This window comes from Salarias fasciatus, chromosome 10 (genome assembly GCF_902148845.1).
Source record: "Salarias fasciatus chromosome 10, fSalaFa1.1, whole genome shotgun sequence".
Taxonomy (NCBI): domain Eukaryota; kingdom Metazoa; phylum Chordata; class Actinopteri; order Blenniiformes; family Blenniidae; genus Salarias; species Salarias fasciatus.
Window position 1 is genome coordinate 25668043 of NC_043754.1, and position 24625 is coordinate 25692667.

The 24625-nt window shown below is 47.9% G+C and overlaps 3 protein-coding genes across 5 annotated transcripts; all 3 read right to left on the reverse strand.

Annotated features, from left to right (window-relative positions):
• Positions 1-1626: 1626 nt before the first annotated feature.
• LOC115395230 (heterogeneous nuclear ribonucleoprotein A/B-like) lies at positions 1627-6018 on the reverse strand. The gene is made up of 9 exons (XM_030100666.1): positions 5908-6018; positions 4126-4311; positions 3769-3937; positions 3512-3670; positions 2992-3123; positions 2777-2879; positions 2358-2504; positions 2123-2213; positions 1627-2017 (listed from the first exon to the last, which is right to left on the reverse strand). Exons 2-8 carry the CDS (start codon positions 4290-4292, stop codon positions 2143-2145), a joined length of 948 nt encoding a protein of 315 aa, XP_029956526.1. The 5' UTR covers positions 4293-4311; positions 5908-6018; the 3' UTR covers positions 1627-2017; positions 2123-2142.
• A 4281-nt stretch (positions 6019-10299) lies between these two features.
• btg4 (B-cell translocation gene 4) lies at positions 10300-12414 on the reverse strand. Its single transcript, XM_030100667.1, has 4 exons — positions 12242-12414; positions 11190-11327; positions 10861-11113; positions 10300-10518 (listed from the first exon to the last, which is right to left on the reverse strand). The coding sequence occupies exons 1-4, from the start codon at positions 12412-12414 to the stop codon at positions 10300-10302; spliced, it is 783 nt and encodes a 260-aa protein (XP_029956527.1).
• Positions 12415-13072: 658 nt separating this feature from the next.
• Positions 13073-24258, reverse strand: slc25a14 (solute carrier family 25 member 14). 3 transcript variants are annotated; one of them, XM_030100664.1, is made up of 9 exons: positions 24119-24258; positions 23511-23615; positions 21952-22090; positions 20905-20999; positions 18797-18882; positions 18206-18301; positions 18007-18131; positions 17714-17927; positions 13073-17579 (listed from the first exon to the last, which is right to left on the reverse strand). In XM_030100664.1, the coding sequence occupies exons 2-9, from the start codon at positions 23572-23574 to the stop codon at positions 17538-17540; spliced, it is 861 nt and encodes a 286-aa protein (XP_029956524.1). In that variant the 5' UTR covers positions 23575-23615; positions 24119-24258; the 3' UTR covers positions 13073-17537. The 3 variants fall into 3 exon arrangements, with proteins under 3 accessions (XP_029956524.1, XP_029956525.1, XP_029956522.1); XM_030100665.1 differs by having other exon boundaries at positions 24071-24258; XM_030100662.1 differs by having other exon boundaries at positions 23511-24258.
• Between the last annotated feature and the right edge of the window lie 367 nt (positions 24259-24625).

Genomic DNA, 24625 nt, shown 5'->3' on the forward strand with positions numbered 1-24625 from the left:
TACCATTCTTTATTCATGGCTGTGTTTTCAGGCAGGATTGAGAGAGCCCAGCCCCACACACGAATGGTTCAGGACGCTTCACTGCTGGCCTCACACAGGACCGATGGCAGCGCTCACCTCGTCTTCTCCGAACAAGCCTTCTTCCAGATGCCCCAAACAATCGGAAAGGGGACTCATCGGAGAAAATGGCTTTACCCCAGTCATCAGCAGTCCTGTCTCTGTGTCTTCTGCAGAATACCAGTCTGTCCCGGATGTTTTTCTTGGAGAGAAGTGGCTTCTTTGCCGCCCTCCTTGACGCCAGGCCTTCTCCAGAAGTCTTGGCCTCACTGCAGATGCACTCACACCGGCTTGCTGCCCTTCCTGAGCGAGCTCTGCACTGGTGGCGGTCCGATCCCGCAGCTGAAGCGTCTTCAGGAGGCGGTCCTGGTGCTTGCTGGACTTTCCTGGGCGCCCAGGAGCCTGTGTAGCAACAACTGAACCTCTCTCCTTGAAGTTCTTGATAATGCGACAGACAGCTGACTGAGGTGCAGTCTCACTTGCTGCTATGGACTTCCTGTTGGGCCCTTTTTGTGCAGTGCAATGATGGCTGCACGTGTTTCTTGGCAAACTGAGGACTGTCTTCCATTTAAAATGTCCAGTCGTGACAGAATGATCTCCAGCCTTGTCCTCATCAACACCCACACCTGTGTTCATATGTGTGACTCCTGTGTGTCATTAGAATTCGGTTAATTGGTCCTTTTCTGGCAGGGTTGAAATGCAGTGGAAATGTGTTTGTGGAGATAAAGTTCATTTTCAAAGTGAAGAGGGACTTTGCAATGAATTACAGTTGAGCTGATTCCTCCTCATCACGTTCTGGGGTGTATGCAAACTGCCATTACACAAACTAATGCCAAAGACTTCGTGAAAAATAATGGTCGTCATTCTCAGAACTTTTGGCCGTGACTGTTCACTTCCTGATCACGTCTGCTGAGAAGCACTGGACTTCCACAAGCGAGTTTTATGGACAAGATCTAGAAACACGGAATCTGAGACATTCTGAACCTGTTAGAAGCGGCCAGAATGGACCACTGCAGGACTGTAAACCAGCTTCTCAGCTGTTCTTACTTCTACAAACCGGTTTGGAGTTTAGCTCAGCCTGAGGACAGAACCTGATCGATACATATCCACACTCTGAACATCACACTCCTCATCTTGAACAGTCACCTGGACACAAGAAAAACATGAATAACACTCCACCCACCCGAAGAAGTTCCTCCTACACGTGCCGGACAGAAGCTGAAGTCATTGGTAGAGTTAAAGAAACACCCACTGCACGTCCCGTCCAAGAATAGTTAGAATTTAATGAAGAAACTTAAATTATTCCAATTATTTAGTGATAGATGAGGCGAGACAGAAGGACGAAGCCACCGGCAGTACAGTGAAAGATTAGGAATACAGAGAAGGTTACAAACATGTTCATTACCAATAAGCAAAACTGCAGGAGAAGACATCAGACTACAGTTGGCCTGGAGACATTAAATGATTACAATCTTAACCGCTACAGCAGGCGCGGCTGCAGACCAACAACCGGGGACGAGTCAGGAGAGGCGGCGGCGGACTCGGACTCAAGCACCAGGACAGGAGAGATTACTGAAAACGGTTTTATTTGTCAAAAAAAGCTCCTTTACAGCGCCAAGATTTCCAACCTGTAAAGCCAGCACACATGTAAAATACAACCCTTACAATACATTAGAATCAAAACAGGTACCAAAAAGTACAGTAAAAATTACACTTCCGGAGGAGGAAATGTGGGGGCGGCAGGGAGAAGAAAAAAAAAAACAAAAACAAAAGGAACACCAAGGGGAAAGTAAAACCTAAAAATCAAAAAGGGTAAAAAAAAAAAAAAAAAAGAAAGAAAGAAACGAAAAGAAAAGAAAGTTACATTTCAGATGTTTTCTGTACAAATGGTCTTCTGTCATAAAAGAGGTGGCGTCAGGCCCAGTGTGTCCGTCCAGCCGTCGGTCCCAGCGGATCAGTCCTGAAGCACACACACACACACACACACACACACACACCGTGAACACACACCTTGAGCCATGCTCACGCTCACACTGAGCTCCAGACTCTCCGGACGCCGCGGTACCTGGCTCTGCACGGCGGTCCTCAGTAGGGCTTGTATCCTGCCGGGTGCGACCCTCGTCTGGGGCTCTTTCCGTAGTTGGCGTTGTTTTGGTCTGCAGGGGGCGAGAGGAAACACGGCTCAGCGACACGCGGCGGGGACCGGCCCGATCCGGCCTCCAGACCGCCAGAGGAACCAGCGGCCCCTCGCCCAGTTCAGGCGAGAGTTTCAACGTCTTCACAACATGTGGGCGACTCACTGTAGTCATATCCATAGTAGCCAGGAGAGTAATCGTAGTTGCTGTAGCCGCCGTATCCGCCGTAGCCGCCATAGCCGCCGTAGCCTTGGTTACCGTAGCCCTGGCTCCAGTAGTTCCCGTAGCCCTGGTTCCAGCCCTGGCTCTGGCCTGGAACACACACCACAGCTCACTGCGGGCGTCGCACAACTCCAGAACCAACAGTCAACACAACTACTGGATCTCTCACACACACACACACACACACACACACACACACACACACACACAAAAAACTAATCCGAGAACCACGTATCACCTCCTGACACGAGTATCTGATATATGAACTCAAAGATAACTTCCATGTCCACCAGAAACTCCTTCCCCACGACCGTCAGAAGCAACAGAGACCAGCAGACAGGAAGTGGCAGTAGAGAGCGTACCTCCTCGCCCCCGGCCCCCCCGGCCGCCGCCGTAGCCGCCGCCGCGCCCCCCGTACTGCTGCTGCTGGTACACCTCCTTGGGCTGGGCGATCTTCAGCTCACACTGAGGACAGAGGACAGTCCAGTCAGACGGCCGCCGGTCCTGGCACCACGGGGTGTGTGTGTGTGTGTGTGTGTGTGTGTGTGTGTGTGTGTGTGTGTGTGGCGGGACGTACCCGGCTGCCCTGGATGTTCTGGAATTTCTTCTCCAGGCATTTCTTCACGCTGGCCTCGTCTTTGTACGTGACGAAGATGAAGCCCCTCCTCTTCTTGGACTTGGGGTCCACGGGGAGCTCGATGGTCTCGATCTGCACGGGGAGACGAGTGGACGTGTCAGAGGACTCGCTCAGCGCTTCAGTCCCGTCCACATCCCACACCGCTGCGTTTCCAGAGCTGCCGCACTAAGCAGCACTTGGAAAGGTGTCGGTGCTCCGGCTCACATTACGGCGAGTGATGAAACTAAATCTAGAAAAAACACAAGTTCCTACGGAGACGACTGCGGTTCGGAGGAATGGAGCGGAGCGGGTTCGTTAGCTCGCAGCTCGGTGAAACCACCACCCAACCGATCATGGAAACGTTGACCAACAAAGCTCAACGCAGCAGCTGAGAACAGCTGTCCTCACTCAGAGTGCAGCCAGGTTTGAGGCCCAGGTTCACAGAGTTCCAGTGTGTGGAGGTACTTCAGGAGACACTGACCTCGCCGTAGGTGCCAAAGTATTCCCTGATGCTGTCGTCGGTTGCTTCTGGGTTCAAACCACCGACAAAGATTTTCTTGGCCGGCTCCTTCTTCATGGCCATGGCCCTCTTGGGGTCGATCTGACGTCCGTCCAGTCTGTGTTCCTTCTGCTCCAGCACCTGCGCACGCACACACATACACACACACGCCTGTCAGTCCAGCCAGAACACGCCTGCGGCCACGTGCGCCCCGGCGGCTCGCCCGGCGGCCCGCCCACCTTGTCCACGCTGGCCGAGTCTTTGAAGAGGACGAAGCCGAAGCCTCGGGACCGGCCGGTGTTGGGGTCGATCTTGATGGTGCAGTCCGACACCTCGCCGAACTTAGTGAAGTAATCCTTCAGGTCCTTTTTACTCGTGTCCCAGCTGAGGCCGCCCACGAACATTTTCCTGGACACACAAACGACATTCTCAATACTCAACAGTGCCGTGTTTATCCAGGTTCTCATCAACCGACATCAAATCACGACAATAAAAAGAAGAGAAAGGAGGACAGCCTTCAGCTGTGGAGCAGAGCGTCATCGTACTCGGTCCAGTGCCTCCATCTCGTGACGCTGTGGCGTGGAGCCAACACTCACCCTGCGTCCTCCTCTCCTTTGCTGGCGTCGATCTTGCCTCCATCTGTGCCGTTGTCCTGGCCGTCGTCGCCCGCCATCAGCTCCTGCTCGGCCCCGTTCTGATCCTCCTCGCCCTCGTTGCCGTTCTGTTCGGAAGTCTCCATGAGCAGAGTATCAGCGTCTGCCATTCTGCCGGTCTACAAGAGACTGGCACGGGGGAGAGGGCGTTAAGACGCGGTGTACGACACGAAGACGCCAGGCGTTCAGGCTGATGTCACCAATCATTGACAGGCTGAGGTAAATATGCAAACTGAGTGGCAGGAAAGACGCCGACTTGAGTTTTGCTCAGAAAGAATAACTTCTTGATAAAAAGCTTTTATGAACTAGTGTCACTATCATCACTTTTTCCTCAGAGTCGTCGTCCTGCTGGACCGAATAAAGTCCAAAAACATGAAGATTTTTTATGTGACCAAGTCAATAAGAGTAATTTTCACTTAAAGAGTTCCCAGGAACGCTCTGAGGACTGGTCAAGCAGAGCTAAGGGGACACACAGCCGCCCGGCCTCTGCTCTGAGTGGAAATACACGTTTTAGAAAATTCTTCATACAGTAGATGTGGCATAAGCTTCACTTCTGCCTCTAGAATCACTGAACTGCATGATTTCTTGGAACCAAATGTACCAATGTATTTATAAAATAAATGAAGGTTTGATATAGATGTAAGCACACTTCAGACCACTGCTTATGGAAGGGATGAAAGATCAAAAACACACGTTCTACTCAATTAAGCACCCAGAATAAAATGATTACAGTAAAGTTCATTTGCATACAAATTGAAAGGCAGTATGTGGATGTACTTTCACTCTTTCCACCTGTATTTGAGCAAATTACTGTCTGTAGTTATTGCCTTTTATGTTGAACTGTTCAAAATAAATCAAAACCAAGAAGCAGGATTCCAACTGTGCATCTGAAGAAAGAAATGCCAAAATTAATACATTTTCAAACATTACTGGGAATACAGTGAAAGAAACGACTGTGCCCCAGGTTGAAATGTGTAATACAGCTGGAATAATCGCTGCTGGGGAAACGTGCCTTCGGCAGAAAACACTAAATCATCGTGACAATAACTAGAGAAATGGCGGGTTAACTGCGGCGCCTCAGAGGAGGGAGAACCACCTTTGAACAAGCTCTGATAATGCAACGTTAGGCTCAAGAGAAAACAAACTGAGGTTTATGAAGAAGGTAATGACTGGGATTTTAGATGCCAAATGAATAAAATACTTGATGCGAAGCGGACAAGCTATAAAATCTCCCACTGAACCCTTCAAACTGCCAGGTTTAGATGGGAAATGTGCAATCGGAGAGGTAAGCTGGTTAGACACTGTTTCAGGGAGTATTTTTATAAACTACTCGAGATGTAAGGAGGACAAAAAGCTCCGAGCCGGCGTGTTGCCGTTCAAGCGGACCGCGCTTTGCTCGAGTGCCGCTCCGAGCACCGTGCAGGCCCGAGCGGCTCAAAATCACCTCCGTGTGGATAAAAACCTCCACAAAAACCAGGCGAGGACGGCGATCGACACTGAAATGACTCCAAACGCAAAAAGACTGAACGCATTTGATGAAGAATATGAGCCTTTGATTCATTCAAAGCGACGATTAGCAGCTAACGCGGCTAATGCTAACGCGTGAAGCTAACACGAAGCCGATCGAAAGTGGCTCGACTCGCAGGAAACACGCGAACATAAACCGGCCCAGAGACGCCTCTGGTCGCGGTCAAACCGGCGGAAACCGCCGGGAAAAGCACTTACTTTGAGTGAATTCACGGAAAACCCGAGTCGCGACTCAAAATGGACACTCTCCAAATCCGCCGCTAACTCGTGGCAACATATATACGACCGGATGTTCCCAGACGAGAGGGCACATCGCAGTAAGCGGGCTTCTGATTGGACGAGACGATCCCAGCGGGAATCAAGGTGAAAGGTGATTGGCTGAAATGTCAAAAGCGCTGTGACAAAAGACAGAGGGGAAAAAAGAGCTTCCTGTCGTTTTATAAACCTTTTTTTAAAACCCCTTTCTAAGCCTGTCTCCACAAACACGCACGCCTTCAGATTCAGTTTTCTGTCTTCATTTTTACTCCTTTGATAAAATCAACTCAATGGAAGATTGCAATTTATTTTTCTGATTAGTCAGATTTACAACATTAACTGAGGCCTCGCAGACACAAACAGCTATTTTATGATTCCATTTCAAGAGATTTCCTATTTGAATCTATTTATCTCAGTATTTTAAAATGGGATGTCAAGTTTGAGGGTGGAACAGTGGTTAGCCTTCTTGCCTCACAGTGAGAAAGGTCATGGGTTCAAACACTGCCTGTGGCTCTCTGTGAGGAATTTGCACACTGAAGGTTTTTCTGCAGTCTGAAACTGAACATGTGGGGTTAATTGGTGATCCTAAATTGCCATAGTTGTGAATGGGAGTGTGTCTGTGGTTGTCTACCTCTGTGTTTGACCTGGAGACCTGTGCAGGGTGTATCCGGCCTTCACCCAGACAGAACTGGGATTGGCCCCAGAAACCCTGCTGAGGATCAGGTGGCATAGACTGAAAAACATATATCTTTCAACCTTCTGTGTGAATCACTGGTGAAAAAAAAATCTCACCAGATTAATGAGAGTTAAAAAAAAAAATACAACAAATCCCATGTAGCGAGAGAAAAAAGAGAAGCTCCGGTAGAGAGACAAGACGGCAGCCATCTGTCAGGATCAGAAGTCAATTCAACAGAGAGACGAGTCCTAAAAGGAGCAGCTCTGAGCCTCCTCAACACACTGCTTATTACATACAGCAAAACTCTGTTTCCATTTTCATGGCAGTCTGTAAAATGTGCAGCACCGATAATTTTCTACTGTGCACAGGAATCTAAGGTAAGTCTCTGTCTGGGTCAAATTTATAAAGCACACATAAAGAGGAACTACAATGGAAGTGGAATGTACATAAACAAATGTAAATGAGTAGAACGATGGAGCATCAAGAGGATTTCATATGAACCAGGATCTGAGGTTAAAGGGACGAATGCAGCCAAGGGTTCAAGTCCAGCCTCAAGTTAATGCTGAGTGAAAGTAAAGAAGTCAGAAGCGCCATCTGTTCAAAGAAAAACAATTCCCTCAGTGAAAAATGTGTTTAAAATGCAATTTGCTTTCTAAATTTATTTATTTATTTGCTCAAATTGGTGATTAGTTCTGTGCTTTCACTTCAGACTGCAGTGAGACGTTCCACTGAATAACTGCCTCTAAAAACTGGAACACTTGGGATGATGCACATCTTTAGTGGTGTATGGTGGAAGCTGCAACATTCTGTGAATGGAAGATATGTTTTCATGGAATTTAAAGCCCTAAAGGTAAAACAGCTCTTCTTTAAACATTTGGGAAATATTTGTCAGCAATGATATATTCTCACTTCAACAGGCCGTCTGTTACAGCTGGGACCGAAACAAGTGTTCTAACGCGCCTCTCTGAACGGGTCCGGCCTCTCTAGAGACGGCCAAGTGTCTTTAATTCTAGATACATGAAAACTGAAAACACTGAGGATCAATGAAGTGAGAGAGACGTGTCAGTGCTGGGTCAAGTTCTAATGTTTACCGCTTCACCCAGCAACCTCTACTACTTTACACCTGCCAGGCAAGTCCAGGCAGGACTGGACACACACACACACACACACACACACACACACACACACACACACACACACACACACACACACACACACACACACACACACAGTGCAGGGTAGCTGTGGAGACAGTCGTGTTTCTCCAGCGGTGGTCAGTTGTAAGCAGAACTGCAGCAGGCAGCAGGTAAGATGAAGACTGAAACACTCACTGTTTCCTTTAAATATACTCAAATATTATGTAATCTACTTTAATGGAACTTAAGACAGTGAAACACTAAGTTATTGTCATATAATGACTAATTGGTTGGGTGAATATTGAAATATTTCTATGCAGAGTACTGAACATTGAGATGAAACCACAGTCGCATTCATTAAAAAGTTCTCAGTCAATATAGTTCAGTTATTGCAGGTAGAAGCCATTTCCTGTTCATGCAGGGGTGTCAAACCAGAGCTACACCAAGGCCAGAAGGCTTGTTAGTGAGAAAATAAGGCATTTTTGCAAAAAATTAAATTTGCAATTAAATGTTCAAACTGTGATCTTGAATTTTTAAGACCTTAATTTTTTTTAAAGAAAAAATTAAATTGCAAGTTTAAAGCTTTTATATTTTTCACTTTCAAATCTTGTGTTGTAGTTTTAGATTTTTTTTTTAAATTTATATTGAAAACTTTCTTTCACTTTCAGGATGCATTTTTTTTCATTTTCAGACTTTTGGTCCTGTTCTGGCGTGAGGGGCGTGGCATCGATGGAAATGGGCGTGGTATCAACCAAGAGGGGCGTGGCACTGAGTGACAGCAGCAAAAAAGGTAAAAACGAAATGTAAAAAATTGTGATCTGAAAGAGAAAATGTTTTTAGAAGTTAAAAAAAGTCAAAAACGGGAAAATAGGATTTGAATGTGAAAAATCTGAAAACAAACCTGAAATGTTAAAGGTGCTGTAGGCAGGATTCGGCATCTCCGCCATCTTGCTTCGGGTTACCTAAGCAAGATGGCGATTTGACCCATCTAAGATGGCGATTTGAAACCCAGCACAGCCAATCCTGTCCTGTTTTCTCTGACATCACGCCCTTACGCAAGTTAAGCCCCTCCCACAAGACCGTGCGACGAACGCCCCTCGACCAATCACGGTCAGAGCCTCAGGGGCTCTTCTGATTGGTCAAAGATACCTGGAGCTGTCGAGATTCCTTTTCAGCTCAGAACAGAGACAGATGGAAACGCTGCGCCCTCGCGGTAGTGCAGTTATGCTACACTCCTGAAGGATTATCAATGGATACTCTAACATTTAATCCAAAGAAAACACAGAAAAATTAGCACTGACTAGCAAAATCCTGCTTACAGCAGCTTTAAATCAAACTAAAATTTCTTCTGTTTTTTTCAAATGAAACCTTTAGACCTGGTTATCAAACACATTTTGGTTCAGGGGTCACAGGCCGTCCAGCTTTAATTCTCTTCTGTGTATATAGACCAGCGGTGTCAAACATGAGGTCCGTGGGCCAAAACTGGCCCACAAGAAGCGTTTTTTTTTTTTTTTTGTTTCATTTTGTTTTTAATAATGCACCAACTGTGGAGATTTTTGGATATTTCTCGATTTGGCACCAGACAGTTTCATTAAAATTTTCTTGGTGTTGAGATTTTAGTAATTTTCTCCAGCGATTGATGTGAAAATCAACATGTTCAGAATGCTCTGCGTCCCAAAGAAAGCCTCGATGCAATGGTGACGGTACCATAACCATTATTTTACCAGGCTTTGTTTCCAGGGGAAAACATTTTCTGATGGACTATTTTGGTCATCGGAGAGTTCAGGTGCTGCCCCGGATCAGCGGTTGAAGATGGATTTAGAGTTTAAAGTGTGAGTACAGTGAAACGCAGCTACTGGACAGTTTCGCCACCATAATAAAAAAAAATGCCAATTGTTAAAAAAAAAAAATTAAAATCTGCAACCAAAGAGTATGTTCTGTTTCTTTTGGTTCTTTCAGAAAACGTGGTGTTCTGGAAACTGGTTCCTTGTAGCTTTGACTCTTCTGGGCCTCCATAGAAGGTGGAGAGGACTCCCTGATTTGGTTCATCAGCGCCCCCCTCTGGACTGAGCCGTTTAGTGCAGAGTTTGGGGAAGTTAATTTCCCGTCTTCGTGTGGATCGGGGTTGCTGTATAGGCAGTGTCGTTAGATGATTGTTCTCACACATCAATCACTAACCGCACTACCAGTACAGTCACCACCACACACACACACGTTATTTACATCCAAACTTCTGAGTGTTTTTAACCCAGATTTGTGCCGCAACAGAACTGAAAGACAAAGTGATTGAAATCAGAGCGAGCACGGACGCATTTCTTTCCAACGACAGTTAAATGTTACTTTATTCACACTTACTTCCAGCTTAAAACACAAAAACATTCCCATTAAAACACTTGATTAGATCCAAGTTTAAAAATCTGCTTAAAAAGCATCACGTTAAATATTCCAAAGAAATGATTAAACTCATTTAAAGATGGAGTCCAGCGGTTCCCTCAGGACCGGGGTGGACCCGGGGGTCCCCCCTCAGGACCGGGACTTGCTGACCCAGTGGTACTTGTCGACCCGCGGCCCGGTGAAGGTGAACGTGGCCCGGTAGGGTTTGAAGGCCTTCTGGGGGGGGAACTGGTGGGCCGCCGCACCTCCGGGAAGCGGAGCAGGGTGAGGAGGGAACCCGTCCCCGGGAAAGGGCTTCCACTTGTCCCTGAGCCAGGTCTGAGGGGCGCCCGACGAGAACTCGCTGAACTGATGAGGACAGAGCAGAGACGTTTAGGCCGCTGGACCCCGGCGGGTCTCAGATTAGGACTGTCAACTCGTTGTAGTTCAGAACACATGCAGCGAACGCTCATCTGGAGTCTGGCGAACCGGTAAAATGTCACAATCACTTCAGTTTGAACTTTACATAAAGAGTACGTGATGAAAACGTCCATTTACGTCAACATGAAGCTATTTGAATTCAACCTTCTGGTGCAAAAAGCAGTGAAGATGTCCAAAACCCTTCAGATCTGTTGTGTCTGAAACCAGGAAATTGGGTTTCTACCCTCTGCTTGGTGGTTTTGCCAGATTGGGGCCCGGTGCTCCACCTACCCGGTAGACGCTGTTGGGGTTGATGACGGTGGGGATGGTCTTGGCCTTGAGGCTGGCGGCTGCAGGACACCCCGGACCGCCGCCCAGGTCGTCGTCCTCGCCCTCCTCGTCCTGGTCCTCGTCGGAGCTCTCCGACGGGACGTCCAGACTCGCCCTCTCCACGGCGTCGTGGACGCGGCGGGAAAACTCCCCGTCTCCACGGCGACAGCAGTCCACCGTGGAGACGCAGAACGGCGCGCCGTGTTCGCCGTACCTGCAACAGGAAGCAGAACGTGTGCAGGAAGTGTCCGGGAACACGAGACGGTTCAGCCAGAACGACCCGGTCTGACCTGCAGGACACCTTCCCGGGGTCCACCCAGACCGTCAGCTCCCGAGGAAGACCCAGGTCCTCGTACAGGACCGCGCCGCGCTCGCAGGCCTGCTGCAGGACCGGATCCTGGGGAAGCACCTGGTTCATCCGCAGACACCTGGAGACACGGCGGGGCGGGGTCAACGCCGCAGACACGGCGGGGCGGGGTCAACACTCCAGGAGGAGCTGATCGCAGGGCTCCAGCCTCCAGGAGGAAAACTTGAGCTCTGCTCCAACTCAATAATTGCAGTTATGAGACGGAACTCCAGGCTTAAGTCACTGAAGTACAACCTCACCCTTTTTATGTCAAAAAATAAAAGCGGACAGCAGGATCAGGTTGGCCTGGTTCAAACATCCGATAATGAATGTGGAAACTAAACTTTACTAAAACTTCACTTTTCTCATGTAACCCAGAATGGGGAGTTTTGCAGTTATTTTGAAAAAGGCCCAGTTTCAATACCAGGCTCTTACAAACAGGTCACAACACTCAAACCATGAGGACATCTTTTACCATTTCAATTTGAAACAAACTTACATTCAAAGGAGAGAGAAAAGAGCTTTAACGACTTTAGGTTAATTGTCAGTCCAACCCAGCTGCAGCTCTGGCCGTGCAGCCTTTACTCCCCGACAGTGATAGTTCATGGAACTCTACATCTACAGGTGAGTCAGGGAATGAAGCCATTCACACAGTTCAGCGCTGCTCTCCTGTGAAACCAGCTCCCCAATGACACCTTTACAGACGGCACTGAAGACACCGTCTGCTCAGGCTTTCCATCAAACACTTGACCTTCATCTTCCCGGAGTTACAGTTTCTTTAAGCCTGAATTCCACCACACAATCCAATCATCCTTGTTCTTTGGACACATTTTTTAAATATGAACCTTGTCACGATGCAACCATGCAGCAAAACCCTTGTTTTGTGTGGAATAACAGTTTCTCACTAAAAGGTGGAACAGTGAGAACCTTCTGAGAGGTTGGAGGAGTGACCCGTCCAGTGGTCCGGCGTGAAGCGCTCCGTCTGCCCTCACTGACCTGAAGGCCTGGCCCCTGCTGGGGCTGTCCTGGTGCCAGTGGTTCTTGTATTTCTCGAACAGGACGGAGGTGAGCGCGGTGGCGAAGCGCTCCCGGCCGTCCTTCTCCAGAGAGCCGTATCTCTTGACCAGCCGGGCCACGAAGAAGACGGCGGCGGCGATCTCCTCCTTCATGACCTCAGACCTCGGCGGACCCAGCAGACCTGCACGGCTAAAAGACTAAAACCAGGCGTAGCGGATCCTACTCTCACAGAGACCCACTAACTGTTAAAACAACGGGCCGAAGCAGACATGTCCGTCACCGCTGCCGTCTGCACAAACCTGGGCCTCTTACACACACACACACACTGCTCTGCGGCTTTAATACACTCAGGTGTGTGTAGGGGTGTGTGTGCACCTGACGCTGGTTACCTTAATCAGCAGGGTGAAGCTGTGTGGACGGCCCTGCTCTCGTGAGAGCTGAATGGAGGCAACATTTGACAGAGTTCTACATTATAATCACAGGCACTGCTCATTCTAGTAAGTTATTTTTTGGTGAAAGTGTTTTGAAATGACCATGTTGTGTTTGGCGCCACAGAGTGAAATCAAACTGATTTGAATGACTGATTGCTGGTTTATGTGATGACTAAAAAGATGGGAAAAGAAAGAACTCCCATAATTCTTCTGAGCTGCTTCATCCAGACGAAGGTCCAGGAAGTCATCCTCACAGACGCCGGGCGACGCCATCAAAAGGTCAAAAGGTCACTCAGTTCAGGAATCTGTCGGTGGTTCAGGGATAGAAACCGGTTTGCTTCAACATCCAATGAAAAAAGAACAAATAAAAGCTCCAGCGTCCAGAAACAATCACGGCATTTATTTAATTTCAGTGAACAGTGAATTTATACAAAGCCAAAACCAATCCAAGAAAAAAAAACTTCCATCATATCAAGTCATCAAACACAGGAGTGACAAGCTGAGCAAACACAAAAAGTGCAAATGAAATGTGTACAAAAATATCTTGAGTTCTCCTCTCCTGGACTGTTTGACCTGCCGTCCCGCTCTGGCCACAACAACACGACTCTTCACCAAGAACCACGAAGCACCGAACCGCTCGTCTGACCCGCAGGAGCCACGCCGCACACTCAGCCGAACTGACGGCTGATAGCCAACCGGCGGAAACAGTGGATGAGTAACTGAGAAGACACAGCGTGGCGGCAGAGCGGCGAGACGGCAGAGCGGCGTGGCGGCAGAGCGGCGTGGCGGCAGAGCGGCGTGACGAGTGGCGGCGCTGAAGCTCTGCTCTGCACCGGGAAAAGAATTGCACTTGGAAAAGCAAACTGAAACTACAGAGCGCTCAGCGGCACACTATGAGGGGAACACGGCAGAGGATGAACACTTGAATCTGTCGGCTGTGACTGGATGACTGTCGGGTCTGCCTGGCAGCTGGACGACCCTCTAAAGCCCAGTCACAGCGGGGGGCAAGAGAAAGAGCACTGTTAATTCACTCAAAAGAACTTCAAAGCACGAAGAAACGCCGTCTCAAGCTCCAGAGCCTCCACTCATCACAGCTCCTGCCGCTCCGTCCAGAGACGGCTGCATGTCGACCCGATGAAGGAAGGAGAGGCAAAGTAAGGAGCGATGAGCTCCAGCTCACGCCGGGGGTCAAACGCCTTGAAGCTCAGCCGCCACATGTGAAGAACAGGGCCACCGAACCTTAAAGTCACAACTTAAAGGTTTTGTTTTTGCTGAGTTTCAGATACGTGATGAGCATGTTGATATTTCCACAACAATCAAACCATTCCTACAGAAAACGACCCAATCTCAACACGAGGCCAATTTTAATACAGTGACATGACCACAAGACCTGGACTCCTCACGCTGTTCCAAACTCCCCCTGACGGCAGGGCTTTCAGGCTAATGCTAGTTAGCTATTAGCTTAGCTGTCATGGCAGCGTCACCTATATCTCTGCTACTCTTAGGAACCTTAGTTAAAATAATAATAATAATAATAATCATGTTTTCTTCCAAATTTTTTGAATTTTCTTGGTGGTTTGGCCAGATCAAAGCCTCTTGCGGCCTGGTTTTGGCCCCTGCACCTTATGTTTGACACCCCCGGCTTCCACCAGAAGAGGCTCAAAGCTTCAAGGACAAGACGAAGGAAATGGAGTGGGTCAGGACGTCCCCATGGTGAGAGGAGCACCGTGAATCTGGAGGGAGGAAGTCAGGCACACACACCAGGAGTGTGTGATGGATGTGGTGGAGGGCGGAGCTTCAGGGAAACAAGCAGAACGCCGCAGCGCCACAGAAACAGGAAACACCACAACTACTGCCATGGAGGTGAAGTCCTGCAGTCTGAGCGCTCTACGACCAGAAGAGAGAGGAAAACAGACCAATGAAGGTCGGAGTGAGAGAAGCACTGCAGAGACCTGCAGGCTGGAATCTGAAGAGCTTCAACTGGAAGACAGATTGTCTGAAAGTCTGATTTCTTGATCTGAAGAGAAAAAAGGCAGAATGTGAGAATTAGCTTGACTGTGGCGAAGTCCGACTGGCTTCAGGACTCATGCTGGGTTATAACGGGTAGCGGCTAACGGATAGCGATCGCTGCTCTGCAAGACGACGAGCCACCAAGGTGAACGGCCCAGAGAAATAAAACTCTGGATCAACAAAACAAAACAAGAAACACTTTCACAAATAAAAATGCATGGAAATGAAAGGTTTGCTGAGGTGGCAAGCTGCACTTGTGCAAGAGAGAGTTGTGGACCAGTACATATATATATAATAATGACCCATACAATGAGACTATTTGAGTCGTTTGGGTCTGGTACGTCACTGGATTGACAGAACAACCTGATAAGATTTTGAAATGTTTGGAAACTTTTTTAAAAAGTGCCAAAATAAATTAATTTTTTTTTAAATAAAACAAGCAAATAACATATCAGACACGAATGCATGTTCACTTTACGCCCTGTGTTTTTATATATTCCAACGACAGCGACTTTTTACAAGAAGCCAGTGTGTGTGTGTGTGTGTGTGTGTGTGTGTGTGCGTGCGTGTGAGCGTGTGTGCGTGCCAATGAAGGAAAAGCACATTTTGGCACAAATGAGGAAAAACAACATAAAGAAAAGAGAAAGCTGCAGTATTGTCTGTTCACAGGCCATGAAGTCTGTTTCCACACAGCGGGGGCGTTCTCATACCCGACACACACACACACACACACCCAGAGGAAAAGAAAATTCAAAAAGAGATCTCAAAAATGTTTCAGTTACTTCTCCTAGACAACTTTGAGATCTGTGTGACACCAAACTGAGACCGAGGTTTATTTCTCCTGTGTCTCATTTCTGTCTCCAGAGCAATAAGATGCACTAAATCTCAGTTTAGTCTCCTTTAAAGTTTCAGAAGAGATGTCAACAAGCTCTAATATAATTCTCAGAGTTTCTCAACCTTTGTGTCTCTTTGTGATCTCAAGGCAGAGAAATCAGAGAGCTCTCTCTATGAACTCAATCTCATCCCAGCTTCAGTTCGTGCTTCTCATACTAAGCTCAGACAGAACAAATGAAGAGAACTCTACAAGCGCTCATTGAATTCTCAGACTCAGATCAATGTTTGGTTGTTTTGAATCATGTTGACTTTATTGTAATCCACATATTTTTTTAAAATGAAGTATTACTGTATGCAGAATGAACTGACATTACAGCTACAGTACTTGGATACTGAAAATACAGAGTCGTTGCGATAATTGTTGAGTACTGATTTTTTAATTTTAATAAAGATTGAGATGACTTTATTCATCCCAAAAGGGATTCATTTGTCTGTCAGCTCATCTGTTATTTGCTACAGAATTGTAAAGCCTGATGGTTGTGGGTACAAAGATCATGTATTTCTCTCCGTCCTGCAGTCAAGAGAGAGGCCCATCACAGTACTGAGTGGATGATCTGTGTTGTTTAGAAGGATAAATCCAGTCAGGTGGGAGGAGAGGGTTACATGATTGAAGTCATCATATAGTATTTTACTGTACTGTGTGTGTGTGTATGTGTGTGTGTGTCAGTCACATATTGCTCCTGAGTAGCTCCAGTATTGCTCATTTTAAGGAGCCATTGCAAACACACAATTGAGATTAGCGAGGTATCTCCCATAAGTCTCAAGTATGACTCCCTCTTATTATTCTGTCTCACATATTTCTCCTGGTGGATTTTAGGAGAAACATATGAGAAACATTTTAGACAAAACAGAAACTACAATGAGGCTGACATGAGAATCTCACATTTGTCTCCTGAGCTGTAGAAGAGCAAGCTTTGAGCAGTAAAGTTTTCCTCTGGGCACACACACACACACACACACACACACACACACACACTGCTCTGGACGGGAGCTGAGCGAAGCAAGGCTTCCACCATACACACACACACACACACATTTCTCTGTGACCATGGAGTGACACAACAGGAGTAAATAGAAGGAAAAGAGTCTTTAAAAGGCTTTGGTTCACATTTTCTGTAAAACGTCAGTCTCCTCTTCAGATGGAGCGAGCGGTGGATGTGTGGAAGCTGCTTTTCCTCTCAAGGAGTCTTACATAAAATAATTCTGGGAGTCAGACTGACGCTTCAGTGTGGAGTGATTCTCATTCAAACCCTTCATTTGGGGAGCGAGCGACAGCAGCCGTGTTAGAATCCGCTAACAGGAAACAAGACTGGGGATATCCCATAATGCTTTGCACTGCGACGCCGGGCCGCTGGGGCTCAAGGGATTTGTTAGTCTACTAACCAAGAAATGTTTTTCTCATTTGAAACGGTGGTGTGAGCGAGGCCTCAGTCTGACTGGCTGTGATGGACCCGTCTCCCTCGGTCCCTCCCATCATGCAATTCCTCAGCATTCAGTAGTAAAGCTACGGGCACACTTCATGCAGCATTTCAATATTTCTAAATCATATGGGCTGTTTTTCCTCCCTTCCTGACGGCCCGGCCGTGCACGCCCGGGTCATGTTCTGCCACTCGAGGCATCAGTAGCCGCCACAATAAATAAAATTCACCGTTTGTCCTTGAGGCCTGTAGGGATGCTGAGCGCCGCCTCCAAACTCCTCCTGCTTCCCATCAACTCCAAACAGGAACAACAGAAGAGAGACGGCGTCCGGCCAGCATTCAGGCTACAGCCACGTTTAGCTGCCGGGGGGGGGGGGGGGAGCAGTCTGGAGACTTTAGAAGAAGAGAAATGAGGAGTGGTGTGGATGGGCGAGTGACGGGGCGTCACCGGCTTGGACTCCAGGTGGCGCTGTGCTCACACCCCACTTATCCCGGCGGTCTGAAGCCCCTCCTCCGCCGGCGTTAGAACGGGAGCTTCTTCAGCTGCTCGAAGGTGATGAAGAACTGAGCGGCGCGTTAAAGACAAATAGAACTCTCACACACACACACACACACACACACACACACACACACACACACACACACACACACACACACACACACACACTCAGGCGTTCCCGCCGTTCTCTGGAGGATACGATGATGTTCCAGGGCCCGAGCCGCAGCCAGTTGGGCCAGAAGCCCTTGTAGAGCGCGAAGAAGCCCTCGTTCCTCCAGGTCTGCATCACGCCGTCCAGCGTGCCTTTGTACATGGGGCTGCCGGACAGAACCCGCTGGTTCATCATGCGCGTGCGCACCACGTCCACGGGGTTGGACGCCAGCGCCCCCGCCAGGCCGCAGGTGAAGCTGGATCTGCAGGGCACACACAGCGGAGACACGCCGTCAGCCGCCGCGCTCCGCCCGGGACGGACGGCGGGACGGAGACACCCACATGAAGTGTGTCAGGATGGTGTCTCCCATCAGCCCCGAGCGCAGCAGGTGCTTCTTGGTGATGTCGTAGACGGGGAGCTCCACGCCAACCACGATGGCCGCGCGCTGCGCCGTCGGGATGACGCCCTGAGGACGGGGACAGGACCACGAGACAATGAGACGGGCGGGACGGGACGGGCAGACCGTCCGAGAGCGCTCACCCTCCACAGTCCTCTGGTGCCCTCGGTCTGGTAGATGTTGATGAAGTTGGACATCATGCTGCCCTGGAGGAGGCTCCCCTGAGCCTGCATCCGGATCTGGAACCCACAACCGGACAGGATCAGGATCAGGATCAGGATCAGGATCAGGATCAGGATCAGAATCAGGATCAGGACCAGGATCAGGACCAGGATCAGGACCAGGACCAGGATCAGGACCAGGATCAGGACCAGGATCAGGACCAGGACCAGGATCAGGACCAGGATCAGGACCAGGATCAGGACCAGGATCAGGACCAGGACCAGGATCAGGACCAGGATCAGGACCAGGATCAGGACGGTCTCATCGCAGCGTCCTGAGCCGCTGGTCTCCACAGCACTAGCTCTCCAACATCAGCATTTCCTGCGTTTTCTGATCATTCCTGTCTTTCCGTGCTTCCATTAGCTACCATGAAGCTCGTACACGTTAACATTTAAGATCAGTTCATTAAATGTATCGATAGCTTAACTTTCTCTTCTCTTTTATTCTATATCTCGACTCGCGGGCTGACTGACGCCGCGTCGCCGAGCTGAGAAGCGGCGGTGCGCTCCTACCTTCAGGACGTCGGTGGGGTTGGCGAGAGACGAGGACAGGACTCCCGACACCACGCCGCAGAAGACGTTGATGACCATGGTCTCGTCTGTCAGCGGAGAAGCCAGGAGGTTAAAGCCGGCCGGCGCTCAGAGGAGGATGCCGCTGGTTCTACGGATGAGTCTGGATTACGGTTATTCTCACGCGGTGAAGTCGTCACTCTGCTCGTTAATAAACCAGCTGATCTTGTTTGAGTCAGAAGCGCCTCTGATGCGGCTGAAGCCTTCAGCTCATGTCTTCAATCGTCACTGAAGGAAGCAGATGTTCTGTGACGAGCAGCTGCTGGAGCACCGACTGGCTCTTTTCATGTCAACCTACAGTTTTCTTCTTCTTTATTTTCTGACAACCCAAATGTCAAAACTGAAGCAATGAAAACATGTTCAATCTTCTCCTTTGGTCTTTGTTCACCAGGTACCAAGAAGGATGGTGCATCTGAGGCTCGTCTCCTTATTGGTATCGGATTGACTGAAAACTCTTTAAAAAGCTCTGAAAGTGTCACAACCACAACCACAGTCCCGTTGAATAGTTAATAATTGGCGGGATCAGTAAGTGATGAGCGAGTGAAAGCGCTCTGACTTTGACCCAAACAAAACCCAGCCAGTGTGTTTAAAGTCATCCAGGAAGACGATCGACCTCTAAATCCTGAGAGCCTCGGCATGGCCAGGGTTAAATTTGATGAGATTCTTTCAATCAGGTGTTGAACTCTGCTCGTCTACCGCGTTAAGCTGACCCGATCTAACACGCTAGCTACAGACAATAAGCAGCAGCGGCGACTGTTAGCAAACAGCAAGGCAGGGTTTTCAGTCAGTACGAGGCGAGTCTCTGTAGTGGCGTCTACAATGGAGGAGGAAGAAGACGGAGACGAGCGGATGATGAGGAGTCACGGAGTTTGGAGCAATAGTTACAGCAGCGGTGGATCAATCGGACCAACGTTAGCGTGTCGGTCCCGGAGCGGCTCAGCGGATCCCTCGGGACAGATCCCAGCCTGGACCACGGCGGCACACAGCAGGCAGGTTAAAGGACAGAGGGTCCGCTTTGACAGTCGATATCATGTAAACAGGATAAATACATGAACTGGTGAAGGCCTGAACATGAACCCTGCGGTCACCCGTGGACTGATTACAAGCCAAATGACGAAGGTACGAACAAACTGCCTCGCCGATGAGATGATTAAATCTAATCTGAGGGCATCCTCAGTAAATACCCTCAGATTCAAGCTGCTGAGCTGAAATGCTCGAACTTATCGGTTCAGGTTGTGAATCAGCGGCGGCAGGTTCACATGTGAGCTGACGTCTGCTCAGAGGCTCCTGCAGCAGGTCAGAGTCGTACCGCAGCAGCAGCAGCAGCAGTCCAGGAGACGGCTGCACATCTTCCCACGTCTGATTGATTAAACATCATCTTCCATGCTGAGCCTGGCTGCAGATGTGACGAGCAGCCAGCTGCTCTGATCATGGTTTATTGATTCCCACACCACTCCTCTGCAAATGAATCATTTTTAAACAGCAGGCTGCATTAACGGCTTGAAGGCGTTCGGATGGCGGACACACGTCTGAAGATGTCAGATTTTTCTTTAACATAAGATTGATAGAGTTTAAAAATAATAAGCAGAATGTGAACAAAACGCCTGATGTCATCTCACTTCCTGGTTTGACGTCACACGATGAACAACTGAGACATGACTTCCTGTTCACGCCCCCGTTTCAAGCTAAAACAAACAAGTGGGGTTTTAGCAGAGTGTTGGATTAAAAAAAAAACCCAAAAACCTTTGGAATGAAATCATGCTTGAGTATGTATGAGTGTGTAAAGGTGCCAAACCACCAGGAAAATGGTAGAAACGTCTTCAGAGCAGCGACAGAACGAAACCCTGAGACCTGAGCTGAGGCCTCATGGGAAGCTAGCTAACTAGCATTAGCCTCAAAGCCAGGCTGAAATGAGTTCGACAGCCTGGCTCCTGAGTGCATCAGTGAAAATCAGCTCATTAATAACATGCATTTATCAAAGTTTGCCTTTTTCCCAGGAGAGCATGACGATGCCAGACCTCACAGGAGAAGATGCTTCCGGAGACACCAACCTTCTGGACGACTGACAAACAGCCTCTTCAGAGAGTTGTACGTTCCTATCTTGATTGTCCCGTAAGACGCTTGTCTCAAAAGAGCTGGAGAGATGCTGCGAGGACAGAAGGAATCGGTTTATGTGTCAGTCCAACTGTAAAGGATTTTTTTAAAAAAAGAAAAGGATTTGAAGAAGGTCTGAATTTTAGAAATGAAGACTTAAGCACCATTTTTAACACACTTTAAATGTCAGCTATCATTATTCTGCTATCCAGATACTTTGCAGCACTTTAAAGGGGCTGTATCATGCAAAATTCACTTTTTGTATGTTTTAACCTTGTTATATAGTTATGTTCTCACCAAAAACACCCCAAAGCGTTTTTTTCCTTCGTGCCTGCGTGTTTGAGCTTTCCTCGTGTTTGTGCTGCTCAGAGAGGCAGCCCCTCCCGCACCCGTGAAAACGCTCTGTTTCCCACGTTCACGTCACACGGTGAAGATGGCTCCCCTGAGCCCCCCTCCCTCCCGCAGGCCCTCGGCAATCAGCGTTGCTGCTTCTTTCTAACTCTGATTACGGAGATAAACTTTAACCATCATCTGAAAGCAACAATAAAGCAAGAGCAAGAGTCTGAAGTTGGTGAGTTTCTAACAGGAAAAGACGTTTTCGCGTGTAGAGAAGCTAGAGCTAAAGAGCTAAAGCTAGCCAGCGTATTTGTTTTGAAGCGCTGATTGGCTGAAGTAGCTGTCAGTCAAAGTCCACAGGGGGAGAGGCGGGATTTTCAGTGAAACAGAGCGTTTTCTCTTCCGGGTTTCAGAATTAGCCCCAGAAAATCTTTTATTTCACACAAAATGACTTTTCCTTAGCGCCAAAAATTAACTATTACCATGGTTTGGACTAGCTAAAAAAGCATGATACAGCCCCTTTAAGTCCTCTGAACAGCTTGAAAACTGCGACGTTGCTTGATAAATGAACGACACCTGAAGCCAGCACGGATCCTGAACGCCCCTGAAAAGAGAGACTTCCTACTGCGTTTTACACCCAGAGCCATTGTGCGGAGTGCGTGGCGTACCCAGAGTACAGCGCCCGGATGCCCTCCTCCTTGCCGATCCTGAACAGGGCGTGGAACATGCCTCTGTAGCGCACCTCCGTGTACTGGGACTGACCCTGGACCTGGAGCCGGGTCTTCGTCAGATCGATGGGAAAGGTGCCTGAAACAGGTTAAGTTTATTTCAATCAAGACGAATATTGACAAGATATTTTGAAGCTACACACAGATGTGTTATTCAAATTTATGTTTGACTAACATTTGTTCTGATTTTACAACTCCTCAGAAAGGACAGGGGGTCAAACACCAAGCAAAGTGTAAAAAAATAAATAAATTCAGTAGTAATTGCTTCTTTTTGTGTAATAAAGACATTTTTATGGAACTATTTCAGTGGTCCGGCCCACTCAGGATGACACTGGGGTAAACAGAAATATGTTTAACACCCCTGAGATAGCAGATATGGAAGGAAATCCTCTGAAGTGATGTTCTCCACACTCCAACTCAAAGTGTCAACCACATGAGACGTGCTAGGCTGGAAACACATATCATTTGTGGGATCATATTTGTCAAGTCTCTTGCTTTTGCCAACTTAGTGCAGTTTATTTTTAGTAAGTGTGACGATTGCCATCCAAACCCTGGCTCTCGACACGCAAACAGGACGAGACCAGCTCCTTAAAAGGTCTCCGAGTTCGCTCTGGTCCAGTTCCAGTCAAGACCAGGACAAGCCTGCTCCCTCCCAACAGATATTTAGTGTTTGCGATGATGACATTTCCAGAACTGTTCAGGCTCTTTGGGACATTTTAAAAGGTTTGATGAACTCCTATTGGTTAAAATGACAACATAACATCACGCTTTTAGTTCAGCCTGCAGCCTTACTTTGGAAGCTATAAAAGTTGTAACATACAGCATTTACAGCAGAAAGAGATTACAGTGTGAATGAAATCTGAATTGAACTAAGATGCAGGAACAAGTCATGAGTCTGAACTGTGAAGCTCTTTTTGTCTGAAAAGATTGGCTCAAAAATGTTTTCCATGCAGCAGAAGCTCTACCATAGTTTTAGCAGAGGAGGGATATTCAATACTTTAAAAAATATTCACTCCAACATGCATAACATTTAAAGTAGATTCCTCCCAGTTATCATGTGTGCATCCACATAGACTGCATGAATTAACTGAGCAAGTGAAATGTGTATGAAGGCTTAAGAGTTCAGCAGAGATGAGGTGCTGGGATTCATGTTGACACATATCCTATAACATCCTCTGCAAGTGAACGTAGCACCTCCAGGATATTTCACTTTGAAACGGGAATTTTCATTATTTCCTTCATCTTATGCAGTCATCTGTGCTCATGTACCTTGTTGCTATAAGTAGCTGCTGTGTTGCTATGTGGATTCTAACTTTGGGAATCATGCACGTCTTCATTTGCATTTTGATGCATACAATCTGGCCCTTCTGCTGAGCTGCACCCAGCACAGCAGGTGCTTTAGCATCTTTTATCCACCGCTGTGGATTGAAGCAGCAGTGTCTGCATGAAGCAGGAACGTCCGAGCCGTCGCAACCTGCATGCTGCGGCGCATCACGTACCGAATTCTGCGACAATCGAGGCCATCCCCCCGTAGATGAACGGCTTCCAGTTAAGGTTGACCATCTCCGAGGCGGCGGCGGCTGCTTCCACCTGCTGCAGCCCCGCTAAAAACAAGAGCAGGCCGCCCAGACAGAGGTCAACACAGTGCTGCGGCTTCAGACTAAACAACATGTCAACGAGCGTTGAGGGGTTCGAGATGCTACAGATCAGCGGCCGCTCAGCATCAGCATCCAGACGACTGCGCCGGAAGAGACAGCGGGGAGAGCGCCGCTGTCTGCCTCTGCTCCCATTGGCTAGACGTTACGTCAATCACACATCTCCAGTGATCTGATTGGCCGACAGGCCGGAAAGGCGGGAGGAACAATGATGACAGTTCAATGACAGCAACAGTGTCACGAGAAAGAAACGAAGTTATTTATAACATTCACCGAAACGGCTTTTACACAGTTTTATTACAAGAATACATCTGTCCAATACTGATGTGTGCACGTGGCGTCAGTTATTTTGGTTCAGTTTGATAACAGAGGTGGCGGCTGCTAAGCTAACAGCTAACACTTACGGAAATTACCAGCTGGTTACCAAAGGTTACCGGTTTATAACTGGTTACCGTTACATGCGGCCGAGACGCGGCGTCGCTGCGGCGTGGAGATAATCCGTGAGCTGCTATTTCTCTCTGTTTGCCATGACTCGACACCAATAAACAGCAGGGGGAAAACTTCTGCTGTTAGCTTCTCATTGTTGCTAACGTCAAGTAGCACGGAAACACCGGAAGAACCGCTACGACTATCAAAATAAAACCCCCAACCGGAAGTTACAGTGGTTATGAACTTAAAATACAACTTTCAGTACTGAATATGAAGTAGTCTTTTTGAAAGTAACCATAGCATATTCAATGAAAAAATGTTGATTTTCTCAATAATTATTTCAGTAACTTGAAAATAACCTTTTCATGTATTTAAAATGATTATGTCTGTGAATAGCTCCTTTTAAGCAACATGTTCAAGTGAAAATGCATCAGTTTTGTGTTTTCATGTCAGAAAAGTTTAATTTTTGAAAAATGTTATGTTTGCATGAAAATGCTGAAATTAAGGTGTTTGGCCACAGAAAACAAATA